This window comes from Schistocerca gregaria, chromosome X (genome assembly GCF_023897955.1).
Source record: "Schistocerca gregaria isolate iqSchGreg1 chromosome X, iqSchGreg1.2, whole genome shotgun sequence".
Lineage (NCBI taxonomy): Eukaryota > Metazoa > Arthropoda > Insecta > Orthoptera > Acrididae > Schistocerca > Schistocerca gregaria.
The window spans coordinates 565,637,864-565,656,583 of record NC_064931.1 but is presented as its reverse complement, the minus strand read 5'-3'; the positions used below and the strand labels follow the sequence as shown (position 1 = coordinate 565,656,583).

The 18,720-nt window shown below is 39.9% G+C and overlaps 1 protein-coding gene across 2 annotated transcripts in view; it reads left to right on the top strand.

The window, feature by feature from the left end:
• The window catches only part of LOC126298442 (rho guanine nucleotide exchange factor 17), a 950,787-nt gene extending 945,276 nt beyond the window's left edge, over positions 1 to 5,511 (top strand). For both annotated transcript variants that reach the window (XM_049989771.1, XM_049989770.1), the window contains exon 18: positions 3,547 to 5,511. In XM_049989771.1, coding sequence (XP_049845728.1) covers positions 3,547 to 3,812 — 266 coding nt within the window. In that variant the 3' untranslated portion in view covers positions 3,813 to 5,511. The remainder of the gene's footprint in view (positions 1 to 3,546) is intronic.
• The last annotated feature ends 13,209 nt before the right edge of the window (positions 5,512 to 18,720 follow it).

Genomic DNA, 18,720 nt, shown 5'->3' with positions numbered 1-18,720 from the left:
ACCACTCATACCAGCATCACTGCAAAATTGACGCAGCACTCCCACCTTATGTGGAAATTTCTCAGAAAGACCATCTGACCTCTCAGAAGGCACCATTTGACCTCTTTCAAACTTGCTCAGTTGGCTGTAGGAAGCACATGTGTGTCTCTGTGGCATGGTTGCCTGATTGCTGCACACGTGTGCACCACAGTGAGCCTTCTAGCTGTGAGCATTCTCTATTAAAGGGTAGACACAGATGGCACTCTGGTAGCTATGCCGCAATGTTATAGATTGGCGGACAACACTGAAACCATTACCAGTACATCTACCACCATCCACATGGTCATATGCTGTCATCGGATCAAAATTGACATTGTCTTTCCAAGTCTACCATTTTTTTTTCTGGCAGTGTATACAAAAACCAGTTAGATTGAGAATATTAACTGAAATTTCTGAATCCATAGTAAACAGCTTCTCTAGGTCTCTTCTTAAGGGTAAATATATTGACATCATTAATGCAAAAAATGGTATAAGTTCATTGTCTGGTTCAATTATCATTTTATCAAGTTAGGAAAACATCACAAATTTCCATACATACTACTAATGTCAGTTATGTAAATTGCATTGAAATATCAATAAACATGTGTTTATGATTCCATGTTTTTATTTTGTACTGTCAACAGCTCCATTTCAAACAAATCTCATTTCTCTTGCCAGTTTCTGTTGGATGTAATTACAGATTGTTTTGGTTGAAATGTTCAAAAAAAATCAGAGAATAAACAAAATAGTTATGACATTTTCCATGTTCTTCCTCTTCTGTGGCTTTTATGAAACATGAAGATCCATCTCAGTCTGTATTTAGTAATTATGTTCTTGATTTTTTTTACATCTTATCATCATTGTTCCACAGCTGTCATATGTCTTTAATAATTTTATCTGTACACCACTTTGACTACCTACTAAGTGGAAGCCTTCTCTCAGGCATCATCAACATTACTGTTTTGGCTTGAAGATGTGCCAGTATATATGAGCCACATGTACTATTCATAGAATTGTCCATGCCTTCATTGTGTGGACAATGGTAGGTGGTTTCACTAAGTCTTGTCCATAGCCATTAATGTTTCAGTCACTGCTTTCACATACTTCCCAGTAGTCTCAGTTTCAAATTCCATTTAATTTCCATACTTTAAAAACTGGAGTACTCAGCATTCATCTTGGGAAAATAAGAAACAAGGGGTGAGATGAAACTAAACGAAAGATTCTATACATGATGTAGGTGTAATTATAAAATGAATAACAACAAATAACATTTAAAAAAGAATTTTTGCTGGTCATATTATGAAAGACAAATCATCCAAATTGAAAAAAAAATTACAATTTTCATAAATACATTAGAGGGAATATTAGTAAATAATTGTTAATCTCATGCATTATCATAAGAAAGTTTATTAAGAAATTGTCTCTTATATCAGAAAAATGAGCCAAACCAAATTTATAGCCATTAAATAGTATAATGGCATGATATAGTATTACAGTAATGTATCTTGATGACTTACACACAATCTCAGCATTACAGGGAGTCCTCCAGTAGCTTTGCCTTAGTTGGATGCCCTTATTTCTTCCAAAGAAGACAGCCTTGATAATGTCGGAAGTCCTTCTAGTATATTTGGTAACTGAAAAAAGGATAGGGTAACCACAGCCTGATGTTTTCAAAGAACAATTTATGTTCAGATTGTCATAACAGGTGCTGCAAAAGATGTAGAGTTTACAAGATTCTAGCACCAATTCATCTGCATCCATCAGTGGGCACCAATTTTAGAATGAAACTTACAGCTTGGGGCCAAAGATTCTTTTCTTATGATAATATACACTGAAGAGACAAAGAAACTGGTACACCTGCCTAATACTGGGCAGGGCCCCCAAGAGCAAGCAGAAGTGCTGCAACATGATGTGGCATGGACCCAACTAATGTCTGAAGCAGTGCTGGAGGGAACTGACACCATGACACCTGAAGAGCTGTCCATAAATCTGTGAGAGCTTGAGGGAGTGCAGATCTCTTCTGAACAACATGTTGCAAGGCATCCCAGATATGCTCGATAATGTTTGCATCTGGGGGGTTTGGAGGCCACTGGAAGTGTTTAAACTCAGAAGAGTGTTCCTGGAGCCACTCTGTAGCAATTCTGGACACATGGAATGTTGCATGGTCCTGCTGGAATTGTCCAAGTCTAATAGAATGCACAACGGACATGAATGGATGCAGGCGATCAGACAGGAGGCTTACGTACATGTCATGTGTCAGAGTCATATCTAGATGCACCAGGAATCCCATATCAAACTAAGTGCACACACCCCATGACATTACTAAGTCTCCACCAGCTTGAACAGTCCCCTGCTGAAATGCAGAGTCCATGGATTCATGAGGTTGTCTTCATCCATGTGCTCAATACAATTTGAAATGAGACTTGTCCAACCAGGCAACATGTTTCCAGTCATCAACACCCTAATGTAGTTGTTGTTGGGCCCAGGTGAGGCATAAAGCTTTGTATCATGCAGTCATCAAGGGTACATGAGTGGAACTCCGGCTCCAAAAACCCATATCAATGATGTTTCATTGAATGCTTCACACACTGACACTTGCTAATGGCCCAGCATTGAAATCTGCAGTAATTTGCAGAAGGGTTGCATTTCTGTCACATTGAACAATTCTCTTCAGTCATTGTTGGTCCCATTCTTGCACAATCTTTCTCTGGCCTCAGCGATGTCAGATTTTTGATGGTTTGCCATATTCCTGATATACACAGTACACTCACGAGGTGGTCGTATGGGGAAATCCCCACTTCATCCAACCTTGGAGATGTCATGTCCTATTGCTCATGCACTGACTATAACACCATCTTTAAACTCACTTAAATCTTGCTATCCTGCCATTGTAGCAGCAGTAACCAATCTAACAACTGTGCCAGAGACTTTAGTCTTATATAAGCCTTGCTGACTGCAGTGCTGTATTCTGACTGTTTACATATATTTGTATTTGAATACACATGCAAATATCAGTTTCTTTGGTGCTACAGTGTAGGAGAACTGGGATGTTAATAAATACGTTGATTGTAGTGCTGTAAGCTTGAGTCATTTAGTCAGAGAAGTGCTACCACGTGAATTTAATGCTAAAATCCTGTTCACATCATGTGCTATAATAATGGTGATAAGTGATACACACCACTGTAGTTACAGTGTATAATGTCTTATGTAAAAATGTCATGAAACAATTACTCGTTCTCTTTAGAACCATACATTTACCACACTCATATAATTTTGTTATGTTTTACTTTCACTTTTTCTGTTCTCATAAATTGTAATTCTGTATTTTATGTGCCAGTTGAATCATTTTGCTATACTGTCGTCCCAAGGTAGTATGCTCCAGTGCTGCCTTTGAGAGAAAATAAATAAACTATTAATTTGACATTCCTTAGAACAGTTATTCCCTTCATGCTTATTGTTGATGAATGTAAATAAGCCACAAAATTTTTCACAGCTTATTAATAATGAACCATTCTTGTAATTTCATAGGAATGCCACATGGCCATACAGGACATGTACGTTTCCTGACATGTGTGGAAACTGGCTATCAGCATGTCACAAAAGAATCTTTAAAGCAACAGTCAGGGATGTTTGTACGTCAGGTTGGGAGGAGCAGAGGTGAAGGCAGCAGTTCAAAATCAACTCTTCTTGTAATCTCAGGTGGAGATGGATATGAAGATTTTCGTACATCAGGTGTATCTGAAGTAGCTGGTCGGGAGGACTCTACTAATCACTTATTACTGTGGCTTGTATAAGCTGCATATAATTGCTACTTATTTACCTGCTCAGACTAGTCTACTTTAATGTGTACATTTGTGTTAAATAACCTGCTGTTACCTGTGGGTAAAGCTTGTGCTAGTCACTCATTTTGTACATTAATGCAGATCACTGTAAACATCTCATTACATCCCATAAAGTATTTAGTTACTTTTATAAGTAAGTTATGTCAGCATTTAGATTTGAACTCAATGCATTATTTATATTGATGAAGAGATCTTATGATTGAATAATTGTTAGCTATATAAAACTGATTGACTAGTTACGATTTTGTTTATATGTAATTAGTCTATTGGAAAGCAGCTATGTACATATAGTAGTATCACTTCTGCAAAAGGAAATGTGAGTTAGCATTAGTGATATGAATTTGATACTTCTATAAGTGATTCAGTATTAATCTCATTCAGAAATGTCAGTGTGCATTATGAGTATTTTTTCCAAGACATTAGGAAGTGTTATGTTGCTTAAATGTGACAGTTCTGTTTTTGGAATAACTGAGTCTGGAAAGCTACACTGTAATTTGGAAATATTTACGCTTTCTGTTAAAAATAGCAAGATACCAGATTTTATGGTTGTGTGAGAGTCATTTCATTTTTGAAATGGCACTGATGATGGTGATATGTAGCTCTACTCCAGTTTGTTGATACTTGTTTTTAATAATCAGCATTTTATTTTCATAATGAATGATGCAAACATCCCATGAAACTTTATATTGTTAATTGTTATTGTATACATGTATTTTGTTTAAAATGATATATTTCTTTAACATGATTGTGATAAGTTACTGTGTGTGTGTGTGTGTGTGTGTGTGTGTGTGTGTGTGTGTGTGTGTGTGTGTGTGTGTGTCAGAGAGAGGGAGGAGGAAGAGAGAGAGAGAGAGAGAGAGAGAGAGAGAGAGAGAGAGAGAGAAAAGAGCAATGGGTGGAAAAGGAAAAAGAAATGTTAACTGAACATTGTTACGTAGTTAACTACATTCTGGCCATGATTGATCAAAAGATCTCTATAAAACTAATAAATTTTTATAGCAAACTGTATTCAAATAAAAAAAAATCTGCTAGCCTTTCTTGTAATATAAAAAAGAAAATAAACTATGACTGGTATGTAACACTGCTCAAGGAATGATCAACATCTAATAAGACATTATTTTACAGAAAAGAGGCAATTGTACAACAACAAAATTTATATCCTACAAGTATTTAAACATTAATGTAAAATATCAGAACTAAATGGCATGTGAAAGTCCATAGAATAATGTCTGGAAGATCTAATTGTCCTGTACTGTATGTAGAAACGTGAATACAATATTGACAGAAAAAAATGACATTTATTTTTCCAAGTTTTCTTAGTACATGCATATTCATAATAATAGACCCTAAGTTAAAAGACATCATAAAATACACAGTAGCTCTAGAATGAATTTTAGTCAACAGTTTAATTCTCAGTGAGTTATGTTTCATTGTAACGAAAACACTAACATGGTACACCAGCACACCAGTTGGATTTAGGTGTGTACCTCTATGTTTGGTTCCTACTTTGTGAAAGTATGAAAAAAATCATTATTTATGAAATTGTTTTAAAAAATATTAGACACAGTATTTAACTGCATTAGAATTAATTCCAACTGAAATGGAACAAAGCAAACAACATAATGAAGAAATATATCTGTTATTAATATCATCAATATTGATCTTGTGTCAATGTAGTCATTGTCCTTTTCACCAAGAATCAGAAGTTCATTGATTTATTTTGTGTTATAGAGAGCCATTCTAATACAGTTTTCCTCTTGTGAATAGTGTTTACATGTTGCTTGCAAATGAAAGTGTTACATGTATTGAATCCTATTTATTTACAGTATTTTATTTACTTATTTATTCATCTTAGACCATTCAGTACAAAAGTATCAGACATGTCATAAAGTTATAAAAATAATGTACACATATATGCTGTTGTGGAGTTTCTCTTCTTGGCACATCAGCATACCACCTAGCTTACACATTCTTCTCCAAGATGTCAGCTCAGCATGCACTTTTTAATACATCTAAAAGCGGAGAAAAACTGAAATGTTAGTCAAAGGGGTTAGCATCTTAGGTCCTTCAATGAAAAGGGTTTAATGAAAACAAATGACAAATTACTAAAAAATACACTCCTGCCAACTGAAATAATAACACCGTGAATTCATTGTCCCAGGAAGGGGAAACTTTATTGACACATTCCTGGGGTCAGATACATCACATGATCACACTGACAGAACCACAGGCACATAGACACAGGCAACAGAGCATGCACAATGTCGGCACTAGTACAGAGTATATCCACCTTTCGCAGCAATGCAGGCTGCTATTCTCCCATGGAGACGATCGTAGAGATGCTGGATGTAGTCCTGTGGAACGGCTTGCAATGCCATTTCCACCTGGCGCCTCAGTTGGACCAGCATTCGTGCTGGACGTGCAGACCGCATGAGATGACGCTTCATCCAGTCCCAAATATGCTCAATGGGGGACAGATCCGGAGATCTTGCTGGCCAGGGTAGTTGACTTACACCTTCTAGAGCACGTTGGGTGGCACGGGATACATGCGGACGTGCATTGTCCTGTTGGAACAGCAAGTTCCCTTGCCGGTCTAGGAATGGTAGAACGATGGGTTTGATGATGGTTTGGATGTACCGTGTACTATTCAGTGTCTCCTCGACGATCAGCAGAGATGTACGGCCAGTGTAGGAGATCGCTCCCCACACCATGATGCGGGGTGTTGGCCCTGTGTGCCTCGGTCGTATGCAGTCCTGATTGTGGCGCTCACCTGCACGGCACCAAACACACATATGACCATCATTGGCACCAAGGCAGAAGCGACTCTCATCGCTGAAGACGGCACGTCTCCATTCGTCCCTCCATGCACCCCTGTCGCGACACCACTGGAGGCGGGCTGCACGATGTTGGGGCGTGAGCGGAAGACGGCCTAACGGTGTGCAGGACCGTAGCCCAGCTTCATGGAGACGGTTGCGAATGGTCGTCGCCGATACCCCAGGAGCAACAGTGTCCCTAATTTTCTGGGAAGTGGCGATGCGGTCCCCTACAGCACTGCGTAGGATCCTACGGTCTTGGCGTGCATCCGTGTGTCGCTGCGGTTCGGTCCCAGGTCGACGGGCACGTGCACCTTCCGCCGACCACTGGCGACAACATCGATGTACTGTGGAGACCTCACACCCCACGTGTTGAGCAATTCGGCGGTATGTCCACCCGGCCTCCCGCATGCCCACTATACGCCCTCGCTCAAAGTCCGTCAACTGCACATACGGTTCACGTCCACGCTGTCGTGGCATGCTACCAGTGTTAAAGACTGCGATGGAGCTCCGTATTCCACGGCAAACTGGCTGACACTGACGGTGGCCGTGCACAAATGCTGCGCAACTAGCGCCATTCGACAGCTAACACCGCGGTTCCTGGTGTGTCCACTGTGCCGTGCGTGCGATCATTGCTTGTACAGCCCTCTCGCAGTGTCTGGAGCAAGTATGGTGGGTCTGACACACCGGTGTCAATGTGTTCTTTTTTCCATTTCCAGGAGTGTATTATCCTGTTTTTTACAGTATTATTATGCTTCTTCTTCTTCCTCTTATTATTATTATTATTATTATTATTATTATTATTATTATTATTGTTGTCATTATTATTATTATTATTATTATTATTATTATTATTATTATTATCATTGCTGGTATTATTATTGTTTGGAACATATCACACCAAAATTAAATCCTTCTGATCCTGAAAGTATCAATAATATCACATAAATAATTTTCACAAAGTGCAGTTTGTATCTGCCTATAATTTTTAGTCCTGTGAAACTACTGGTAATATTTTTTATTATTTTCAGAATGTTCACTCAGAAACTTTCTGCATGAATAAACACTATCTCTTTCAAGTAGACATTCATTTGCAGAACTATGATCATCATGAAACTTCCTGGCAGATTAAAACTGTGTGCCAGACCGAGACTTGAACTCGGGACCTTTGCCTTTCACGGACAAGTGCTCTACCCAAGCACGACTCACGCCCTGTCCTCACAGCTTTACTTCTGCCAGTACCTCACCTCCTACCTTCCAAACTTTACAAAAGCTCTCGCAGGAAAAATATTTGAAAAGCTTCTGTAAAGTTTGGAAGGTAGGAGGCGAGGTACTGGCAGAAGTAAAGCTGTGAGGATGGGCGTGAGTCATGCTTGGTTAGCTCAGTTGGTAGAGCACTTGCCCATGAAAGGCAAAGGTCCTGAGTTTGAGTCTCAGTTCGGCACACAGTTACAGTTTTAATCTGCCAGGAAGTTTCATATCAGCACGCACTCCGCTGCAGAGTGAAAATCTCATTCTATGATCATCATAATTAATCATCTGTTTTTTGAAGCCAGAACCTTTGTTCAGTAGCCAGTATATTTATTAAGATCATTTGACCACATGCAGTACATAAAGGGTATTTTACTTAAATTTAATGTTTGAAAGAATATATGGAAATAGAGGCAGTGGTACGGTAGATACGCTTAAAAATACATCATTACTTAATACACTTTTATATTTTGTGACAGCTTGTCAAACAGTTTTATTGTCATGTAGCATGTTTCTTTTTTAGCATACCTATCCTGGCAGAGAATATCTTGCACATTTCCTTTTAATCTAGTACTGTCATTTTCCTCATATCGGTATCATTGCCCAGAACATAGTTTCAAAATATGCAGTACTGTGTCCATAATATAGATGCAAGGCATGGCAGCACCTGTAGTATTTTTAATAATGATTTGCATGACTATGTAGTTCAGGTCTCATTATAATACTGACAACTGTCTTTTGGATTTGGAAAATTCCCTGAGCTGCTGGAGAGTTTCTCTAGATAAAGAGCCTGTGTTCAGATATTCTGAAACTTGTAAGTTCTTAACCATCATATGCTATTGGGCTAACATCCTTGATCTTTAACTGAATACCAATGGCTCATCACTGATGTCATAGAGTCAGATCATGTACATTTACATTCAACCTTCTTCTTACCAGTAGATCCAGGTATTCTGCAAATTTATATTTGTGAGACCTGTTCTATAAATAATAGCTCACAACTTTTAACTACTGATGACACAATACTATTAGTCTAAATAACTTGATTTACCTATTGATTGTACATTTAAAATAATGTTTGCCAAATAAATGTTACTAATTACACTCAGCTGCAAGTCCTCAAGTGATAGTTCAGTCTGAATATGTCAAGTTCCAGTTACATTAACTGATTCCAAAATACCTAGCAAGCATTAGTTTTGTAATACTGTATAAAATTTCTAATATAGTCATGGACCAGAACTCAGTATCTAGTATAATAAGAAACTAAGGTTCTGTTTCTGTTCCCAGAATGTGAATGTGACTAAATCAGCCCTTCAGAAAGCAAATCTGTACATAACATTAGAGTGTTACCTACATGAACTCCATATCATACAAAAATTTCCAAGTCCAGCAATCATGCACAATGCTGTAAGTCCAGCTGTGACACTCACAAAAAGTTTTGTATTAAACTACATAACAGTTCACTCATACTGCATTTTAATGAAGTCCTGAGGCCAAAGCTCTCCTGCTGCTGACACAGTGTGTCCTCCAAGTGCAAAAACTGTTAGACCAGATAGTGTAGATGCGCTGCCTGAAATAGGCTTCCTTCCAGGTCACTACTGACTAATTCCAACTAACCACTGTAAAATTTAGAAAAGGACCATTCTTTCAAAATTAGATAATAATTACATTAACCTTACAGTAACACTTTTTTCCACACCTTCCATTTTGAGTCAGTTCTATATCTGCTGATTAGTGAAAACATCATGTTATATGGGGTGATTCTGTGATGATGTTACAAACTTTCATAGATGATGGAGAAGGGTGTATCTATCAATTTCAGGTAAGGGGCCCTGGTCCAGAAATGACTGAGTTGAAAGTTATAAGCAAAAATCTTTCTGATATCTCTTACAGTGAAGTACTTGTAGTTGCTAAGATTGTAGAGTACACAGTCTTGACGAGCACTTCGTTGCAGAAATTGGGATAGTAATTCAACTAACGCAAAGCAGATGGTGTACTGTGTACTGTGAGCAGTCCTGGTGTACAATACCTGTACTGTAGTAGATTGCAGTTTGTGTTAAAAAGTTGAAGTACTAATGTCAATCAGTTCTAACCAAATGGAGTTTTACCCAGTGATGGAAGTTGTAAACATGATTTTCATGTGTGGGTAGGCTAAGGATCAGAAACACAGGAAGATTCCACAGGACATCCATGTGGAAGACACTAGGTCTCCAAGACTGTTCCAGTGACTATGTGAAATAGGACAATTGGAACCATACAATGACCAAGAGGGTGAGAAACTACACGGACTTCTGACTTAGAAGATGCAGTGTTTATTCAAGTGGATGAGGTGCCTCCATCAGCACTGAATCAGTTGCCCATGAAATGAATGTGTTGTGAGTATTACGGGAACTTTAGCTACACCCATACCTTCTACAGAAAGAGCATTCTATGAGTCCTGCTGTCTTTGGATCCCGTGTCATGATCAGCTAATAGTTCTTGCAGTGCCTTACAGTCAATCCTCACTTTCCTGCATACACGAGGTGATATCCAAAATTTTCAGTACAGATGCTGCCATCTGTTGAAAACCTTACCTTTGGACTAATGGTCACCATCACCCTTAAAGTAGTTCCCATCCACACTTACACAATGGTCCCAGCACTTCTGCCACTGGTCAAACATTTTCTGGAAGTCCTGTTCTTTGAGAGTGTTTATCACCACCAGCGATGCTTCTTGAATCCTCTCTAGATTGTCGAGCTGACAGCCATTCAACTTGAGTTTCAGTTTTTGGAATAGCACAAAGTTGCAAGGTGCCAAATCTGGCACATACAGTGGGTGGGGTACAACCACCATGTTGTTTTTTGCCAAAAAGGTCCTGGTGAGCAAGGACGCGTAATACAGTCATTGTCATGATGCAGCAGCCAGTTCCCTCGACACCAAAATTCAGGGCGTCGTCGCTGCACATTTTCATGGAGCTATTGCAAAACATCACAGTAGTACATAGAATTCACTGTTTGGTTGGGTGGGATGAATTCTTTGTGCACAGTTCCCTTGGTATCAAAGAAAATGATTATCATGCTCTTCACTTTGCTCATCATCTGTCTCACTTTTTTGGGTCTTGGAGAGCTCAGACTCTTTCACTGGAATGATTGTTGCGTTGTCTCTGGGTCATAACCTTAAATCCAGCTCTCATCACTGGTGATAACCTAGGACAAGCAGGTTGGATCATCAGATGTGGTCTCATGAGGGTCCGTGCACACTTCAACACGCTGTGCCTTCTGATCAGCAGTCAAGATCCTTGGCACAAATTTTGTGGCAACATGATTCATGCCCAGTTCAACAGTCAGCATTCACTGACATGTTCTGTAACCAATACCCAAATCATCTGCAAGGTCTTGAATGGTTTAAAGTTGATCCACATGAACCAATTATTGAAGTTTGGCAATAATGTCTGGTATTGTGTGACTAACGGGCCTTCCAGTGTGAGCATCATCTTTGACATCTGTATGGCCAGCCCTGAACCAAGTATGCCACTCAAACAGATGTGTACGGCTCATGCTCTGTCCCCCAAACACTTGTTGAATCATTGCAAGGGTCGCCATAGCACTTTTCCCAAGATCCGCATGGAATTTGATACACACACACTGTTCTGTTCGTGGATCCATGGTAAAATTGCCATGCAACAAACACAGAGTATTATGGAAATCACTGTGGACATGCAACATGTCCTCTCAGGTGAATGCCAGTCCGCCCACTGACTCATCAGATATGCAGCTCTCACCACCGAGTGGTGCAAAGATCTACTATTCCTACTTTCCAGATGACAGCACCAGTCCTGAAAATTTTGGAGTCCACCTTGCATACTTTTCACAAATGAAGCATGTGTCCCAAAGGTAGAATGCTAAATAATCACAGAAGTAATGTTTGGGCCAATGAGAATCCCCACACTACAGTTGTGAAGAGCCCTCAACACAGATGGGCAGATACAGCCAGTGGTTATGTACTAGGTCGATCACTTCTTCCTCCCCACTAAAGTAACACATGCACACAGTGTTTATCAGAGATGCACTACCTAGGCACTTGGAACATATCCCACTCATTATTCATCAACACATGCCATTCCAAGATGTTGCAGAATCACCTCACTTTGGGCTGTGGCTTTGTGAAAACCTGGATCAGACATTCCCTGAAAAGTGGATGGACAGAAGAGATCCCATTTCATGGTCAGCTCATTCATCTGATCTCATGGCAAGAATTCTTGCTGCTTGCAACACTGTTCAAACAACACCAGGGATATTAGAGCGGGTATGACTTTATGTGACAATGACATGCCTGCATGGATGCTGGGGAACACCATTTTGAACAACTGTAGTAAGTGTGGTAGTTTCTTAAACTTTTGGAGGCTAATGGAATTCATTATTACTGTTGTGTCTGTGAATGGGGCAGCACATATTACAGCAGATGTGAGTAGACAACCAGTTTACTCCACAACAAGGGAAAAGCAGAAACAGAATAACATTATACAACAATGAATGATCTACAGCAGCCACTGGGACAGCTATTGGCTGAGTCCGTGGATGACACCAAGGTTGGAGTGCCATGAAGCAGAATCTTGTGGGTAGTCTTGTTCTAGAGTGGGGTTGAAATTCTGATGATGGTAAACTGAATGGTGTAGAATCATGGTCTCAGCAGAAGCGAAGTCCAATGTAAGACTGTTGGAGTTATGTGCTGCTTGTACTATAAAGCACCAGGAAGCATGTCCTCAATGAGTGTACTGCATCGTGGCATAGCGCAATTAGCATAGTACTATCGTGCAGTTCTTCATTGTGGGTAACTCAACCAAGCATTGTTATGTTACTGCAGAGGCAGCTATGTGCATTGGTCACAGCCGCACTGTCCAACTCACCAGTACTGCAGCTGTACTGTGAACAACTGGCTGTGTGCTGTATGAGATGTGACATGCGATCACGTGGCAGCCAGCACCATGATGTAGGCATTGATGATACCATACAGTTTCCCCCCAAAATGCCTCATTATGATGCTGTACTGTGGGGGCCCTGGTGATGATTGGGGGTTTGGGCCAGAGGCAAGGTGATGAGGTCAAACCAGGAGGTAGGTCTGGAGATGGTTGAACCACATTCCAGCATCCTCTGCAAAGGCCTCCAATAAACTAGAGGCAGAATGCACCTCCTGCTTGCATGTAAAGGTGCTGCAATCTGAGCTGTATTAGGTATGAAGCAAAGATAATACAATACCTTGTTGAGAACAGCCTGAAGTTCAGTGGGATTTTATGGAGGAGGGATATTCTGAATAGCCTCCAATTGTATAACAAAGGGGCAAAAACTATGAGAGTCAATGACTTGATCAACTTATTTCATTTGGGTACAGAGAGATTCACATTTCTTCTGACTGAACCTGAGTCCCACATCAGTGAGGTGCCTGGAAGAAGCAGTCATATCACGTGGGAAAGACCAGTGGGTGTCAAGAGTAGCCACCACAGGAGATGACATTTCGAGCTCTACAATGTCAAATAATTCCTGTGCCTCAAATATACAAATGAAATCCTCACGTGAAGGGTCTAATAGTTTGAGGACCTCTGCCTGCAGTAACATTCTGAACATTGCAGATGCTAACCTCTTCACTACCTTTGCAAGTACTGTATCTCTATGCAGATACTTAAACTCCTCTCAGCACACTTCCTGGACACTGGTATCCTCTGTTTGCAATGTTCATCTTCTTTGAAAAATGATTTATCACAGCTCCTCTTCACTTTGTCTGCACCAAGATTACTACTTTCATGGCTCAATTTATAGCTCACACAATGAGGTAACTTGAAAGCACTCTTAATCCAACACTACACACAAAAAAACAACACACTAAACACAGATAATTAAACATTGACTTACACTTATTCAGACTCTCATATATTGAGTTACTCTTTAGCTTGATTTCATTTTGGTTGAGGACCATATGCACCCAAAATGGAGCACAGTAATTGCCACTCATGTGGTTACTCTCTCTCTCTCTCTCTCTCTCTCTCTCTCTCTCTCTCTCCCCCCCCCCCCCCCCCCCCTTGGTGGCCAGAAAATAATCTACTTCACTAGATATTAATGATCAACCCTTCCCTGACATCATCGCAAATGCACAAAACATGAACTTAGAAACTAAGCAGTATTCTTGGATCAAAAGACAAACAGTCACAAAATCAAAATTCACTTCTCAGTATACAGTGACTGAACTATCTCATCTAGACAATGGTAAACTGACATAAACCATCCCACACATCACTGCTCAGAAAATAACTATACCTGCCCACATACTGCAGTTGTAAACTCACAACAAGTGAAAAAATCATCATCCTCTATCAGGTCACTCTGTCATACAATGTACAGATGCTTCCAATACCACCATATCAAAATTTTCACCACAAGCATATATGCAAGCAGTTGTCGCACCTCAACACTATATATTTAGCAAAACAAATGATGAAAATGTGATTCATCCCTGAATGACCTAAGCAATGAAAAATCACTCTATGCTCTGTTATCAACACTTGCCTTTAAGAAACCCAACTCCCTTATCACATACTGCCACATGTATGGTACAACTATGTGAACATCTGACAATTGCCTCATAAATACACAAGAAATATTAACATATTGAAAGTGCATTCCAAACAGAATACATAACCTATCTGATACATTAAAATACATGGAAACTCTCAGACACATCACACATGAAAAATCTATTCCAAAGGAATACACCTGCAAAAATCCTATTCAACAAGAACACCCAAAATGGCCTAGCTAATTAAAACACAATTTAAACCTATAGCAACAGTAACTCACATGAAGAATCAGTTAAAAACACACAAAATACCTATAATGCAAAAACCCATGGAAACTCTTCTCAAATGTACACACAAAGTGTTCAGCACATAGCATATGCAAAATTATATTCCAGGGAGAACTTGCAAACTACCTAGCACATCAAGAAACATGGCTAAAATTATTTAACTAACACACAAAACTGCATATTACTGTGCAAGCCATTGACATTGACCTACTTTTAATGAGAGTAACTAGTATATAGTTACATAAACCCTATTTTGTGAATACATGACATTAAAAAGCATGTCACCTCCCTGCTTTCTGACAGCATGTGAAAAGTGTATTCCAAGGGAACACACAACTACTTAGCACTTCAAAACAAATGAAAAATCCATTCTACTAACTCACATCTCCCCTGGAACATTTCACATGAAAAATGTAATCCACAGAAAATACCCAAAGTGCTTGTGTACGACCACCAAGTGCCTGGCATATTGCAACACACAGAAAATACCCAAATTGCCTAGTGTATCACTACCAGGTGCCTGGCATTCTACAGTACACTGATGTTATCCAAATATTCAAGGAGACTAACCTAGTATATTTGCAGAAACACTAAGTAATTCACAATGAAACAATAATGACAGAAATTATATCACCTCCATACTTTCTGATACTGAGTTTTGCTCTGAACTTAGTCCAAACAACATGTTTGTACCTCAGTTTTGGCCAATTGTGTTCTAAATCTTTTATGTGTGGCACCAAATGGATCAAAACATATTGCAGCACTTAGTGGAAATCTCTTGCAGCTTTCTGGCCAGCCAAAGGTTTCTTTTCTCTTGTTAGTGACATTGCAACTCATATCAAACACTGTTCCACTCTCACTGACCAACAGAAATTGAGACATTTTAATCTGCAGCAATGGCATGATACATTTGAACCCCTGCTTCTTATCACTACAGTATTCACAGAACAAAACACATTCTTGACACAAGTAGTCACAGCAGTAGTAAACTCATTTCTCACTGAGACTTCATTCACTACTTTCTGACTTATTAATGCCTTACATTCAGTGATGTGTCTTGCAGGTTTTATATCTGATCTACCCTGTTTCTCTTCACACACATTACCACATAAATCATCTGTGCTTGTTGGAAATGATTCAGATATATGTTCTTCCTTCACCTCTGGTGTAACAGATACTGTTAAGTTAGTACGTACATCTGCAGATTTCTCCAGAACAGCTTTTCCTTCATCCCTATAACAAATAATGGTTGTCAAAGTGCCATCTGAGCTCTGCTATTTCTTACCAGTCAGCTGTTCCTCAATAGTACTGAATTCTACACCTACATTACTTCTCTCTGGCATTGTTATCATGCTGGCAGTTCGAGTCACAGAATTTGTATCAAACTCAACCCATCAGTGTCTCTTCTTGATGAAGCACTACAGTGCTTTCTAGAAATATTATGCATGTTAAACTTTGTCTGTTTAGCTTTTTTACTGGCAACATATATTCTTTTAAGGGTGATGCTTCTTGCACCTTATTTTTGACTTCTGTTGCATTACTCTCATCCTTAATCCTTATGTATCTGCACACATAGCAGAGAAAGGCTCACACACACTCTTCATGCTCACAGTTCATATAATTGCAATTACTTCCTCCTCACATGGTTTTGTGGTGCTGTGACCTTGTGTGGACCTAGTCACTGTTATGCATGATTTGTCCTTTATCTGCTCATCCTGAATATCTATGGTGCTGCAGTTTTCTGCAGCCACGGGTTCAAATGCAGCCTGAATTCTTGTGGTTTGGTGAGCCTTAACCATAGTTTCCTTTTCATTGAGTTCCATGGTGTAGTGGCTCCCTAAGTAAATATACATCAAATTTTGTACCATGCTTTTACTCTCTAATTCAGTACAAATTACTCCTCTTGTATTTTCTTGAACCTCAGCATCCAGTTTGGCATTATATGCATTGATCTTTTTACCAAACATAGTTAATTTAGTGCCTCACACCTTGATCTTTGTTCTTAATCAATTAATTTAGTAACTAATCCAGTTAATTTGGTGCTCTGTGCTTGAAGCTCTACACCTAAATCTCCTTTAAGTGTCTGCAGTTGATACTCGGTAGCTGGTGCTGGGAGGGCTTGGTCAATGTCAGCATCATTTGTTCTGCAGTATTGGATCCAATACTAGCAGTCAGTGCCTCTGTTAAGCTTGGAGCCAGTGTTTTTTCTTCAGTATTGCCAGAGAATAACCTATCAATTAGTATCCCCCTTCTCTGAGACCTTTCCTCCCTCACTTTCATGACCATTACATGGTGTGTTAACACTCTGCTCACAACCCATTTCGAAAACCTTTAATGTCTTTGCAGCAACCTGAGGCAGTAACTGAAAAGTTTCAGATTAATTTTAATGAACAGTTCCAGTCTTCTTAATGTTTGATCATAGATACCCAGTATTTTACACACTTTAATGCAACTAACACTTAACAGTCAAGTCGATTGTCACCACATTCCATTTTTCCAGGCAATAATTCAACAAACTTCAGAGGTTGTGACTTGCAAAGGATCATCTCCAACATAAATACTCAGTGCTCATAATGATAATGTAGACTCACAGAGGTTCATCTCAGTGCTCATAATGGTCATCTATTTATTAAGCTTGGCCTAATCTCTAATACACACATTAAAAAGTTTTTCATCGGCCTGTTTCCCAGAACTCCTGAAGATAGACATTGACTGTGGATACTGTATCACAGACACAGTCCCTTTGACTGTTCACAGATGTCACTAAACCTGCCCCAAAGATGAAAACAACCACGTATGAGCAGTGCCTATTAGACGGAGGGGGTCCGACAGTTGATCAGTTCCAGTCATTCTTCCAGTAAGGAGGCAAACAGCTCATGTTGTCCATAGTTCAACCATGCTTAGATGGTCAATACTGTTGTTCAATAGCATCTGCACTGTTACTTTGTGCCAGGTAGGGCTCTAAACAAGGGAAGTGTCCAGGTGTCTCAGAGCGCACCAAAGCAATGTTGTTTGGACATGGAGGAGATACAGAGAGACAGGAACTGTTGATGGTATGCCTCGCTCAGGTTGCCCAAGGACTACTACTGCAGTGAATGACCACTAGCTATGGATTATGGCTTGGAGGAACCCTGACAGAAACGAAACCATGTTGAATAATGCTTTTTGTGCAGTCATAGGATGTTGTGTTATGACTCAAACTGTGTGCAATAGGCTGTATGATGCACAACTTCACTCTCAACATTCATGGCGAGGTCTACCTTTGCAACCATGACACCATGAAGCATTGTGCATATGGGCCCAACAACATGCCAAATGGACTGCTCAGGATTGGCATCACATTCTCTTCACCAATGAGTGTCGCATATGACTTCAGTCAGACAATCGTCGGAGACGCATTTGGAGGCAACCCGGTCAGGTTGGACGTCTTGGACACAGTATCCAGTGAGTGCAGCAACGTGGAGGTTCCCTGCTGTTTTGGGGTGTCATTATGCGGGGCTGACTTATGCCACTGGTGGTCACGGAAGGTGCCGTAATGTCTGTATGATACATGAATGCCATCCTCAAACTGACAGTGTAACTATATCAGCAGCATATTGGGGAGGCATTCATTTTCATGGATGAGAATTTGCACCCCCATCATGCAAACCTTGTGAATGACTTCCTTCAGGGTAATGAGATCGCTCAAGTACAGTGGCCAGCATGTTCTCCAGACATGAACCGTATTTAACATGCCTGGGATAGACTGAAAAGGTCTTTTTGTGGATGATGTGACCCTCCAACCACTCTGAGGGATCTACGCCGAATCACCATTGAGGAGTGGGACAATTTGGACCAACAGTGCCTTGATGAACTTGTGGATAGTATGCCGTGACAAATACAGACATGCATCAGTGCAAGAGGATGTGCTACAGGGTATTAGAGGTACCAGTGCATACAGCAATCTGGACCACCAACTCTTA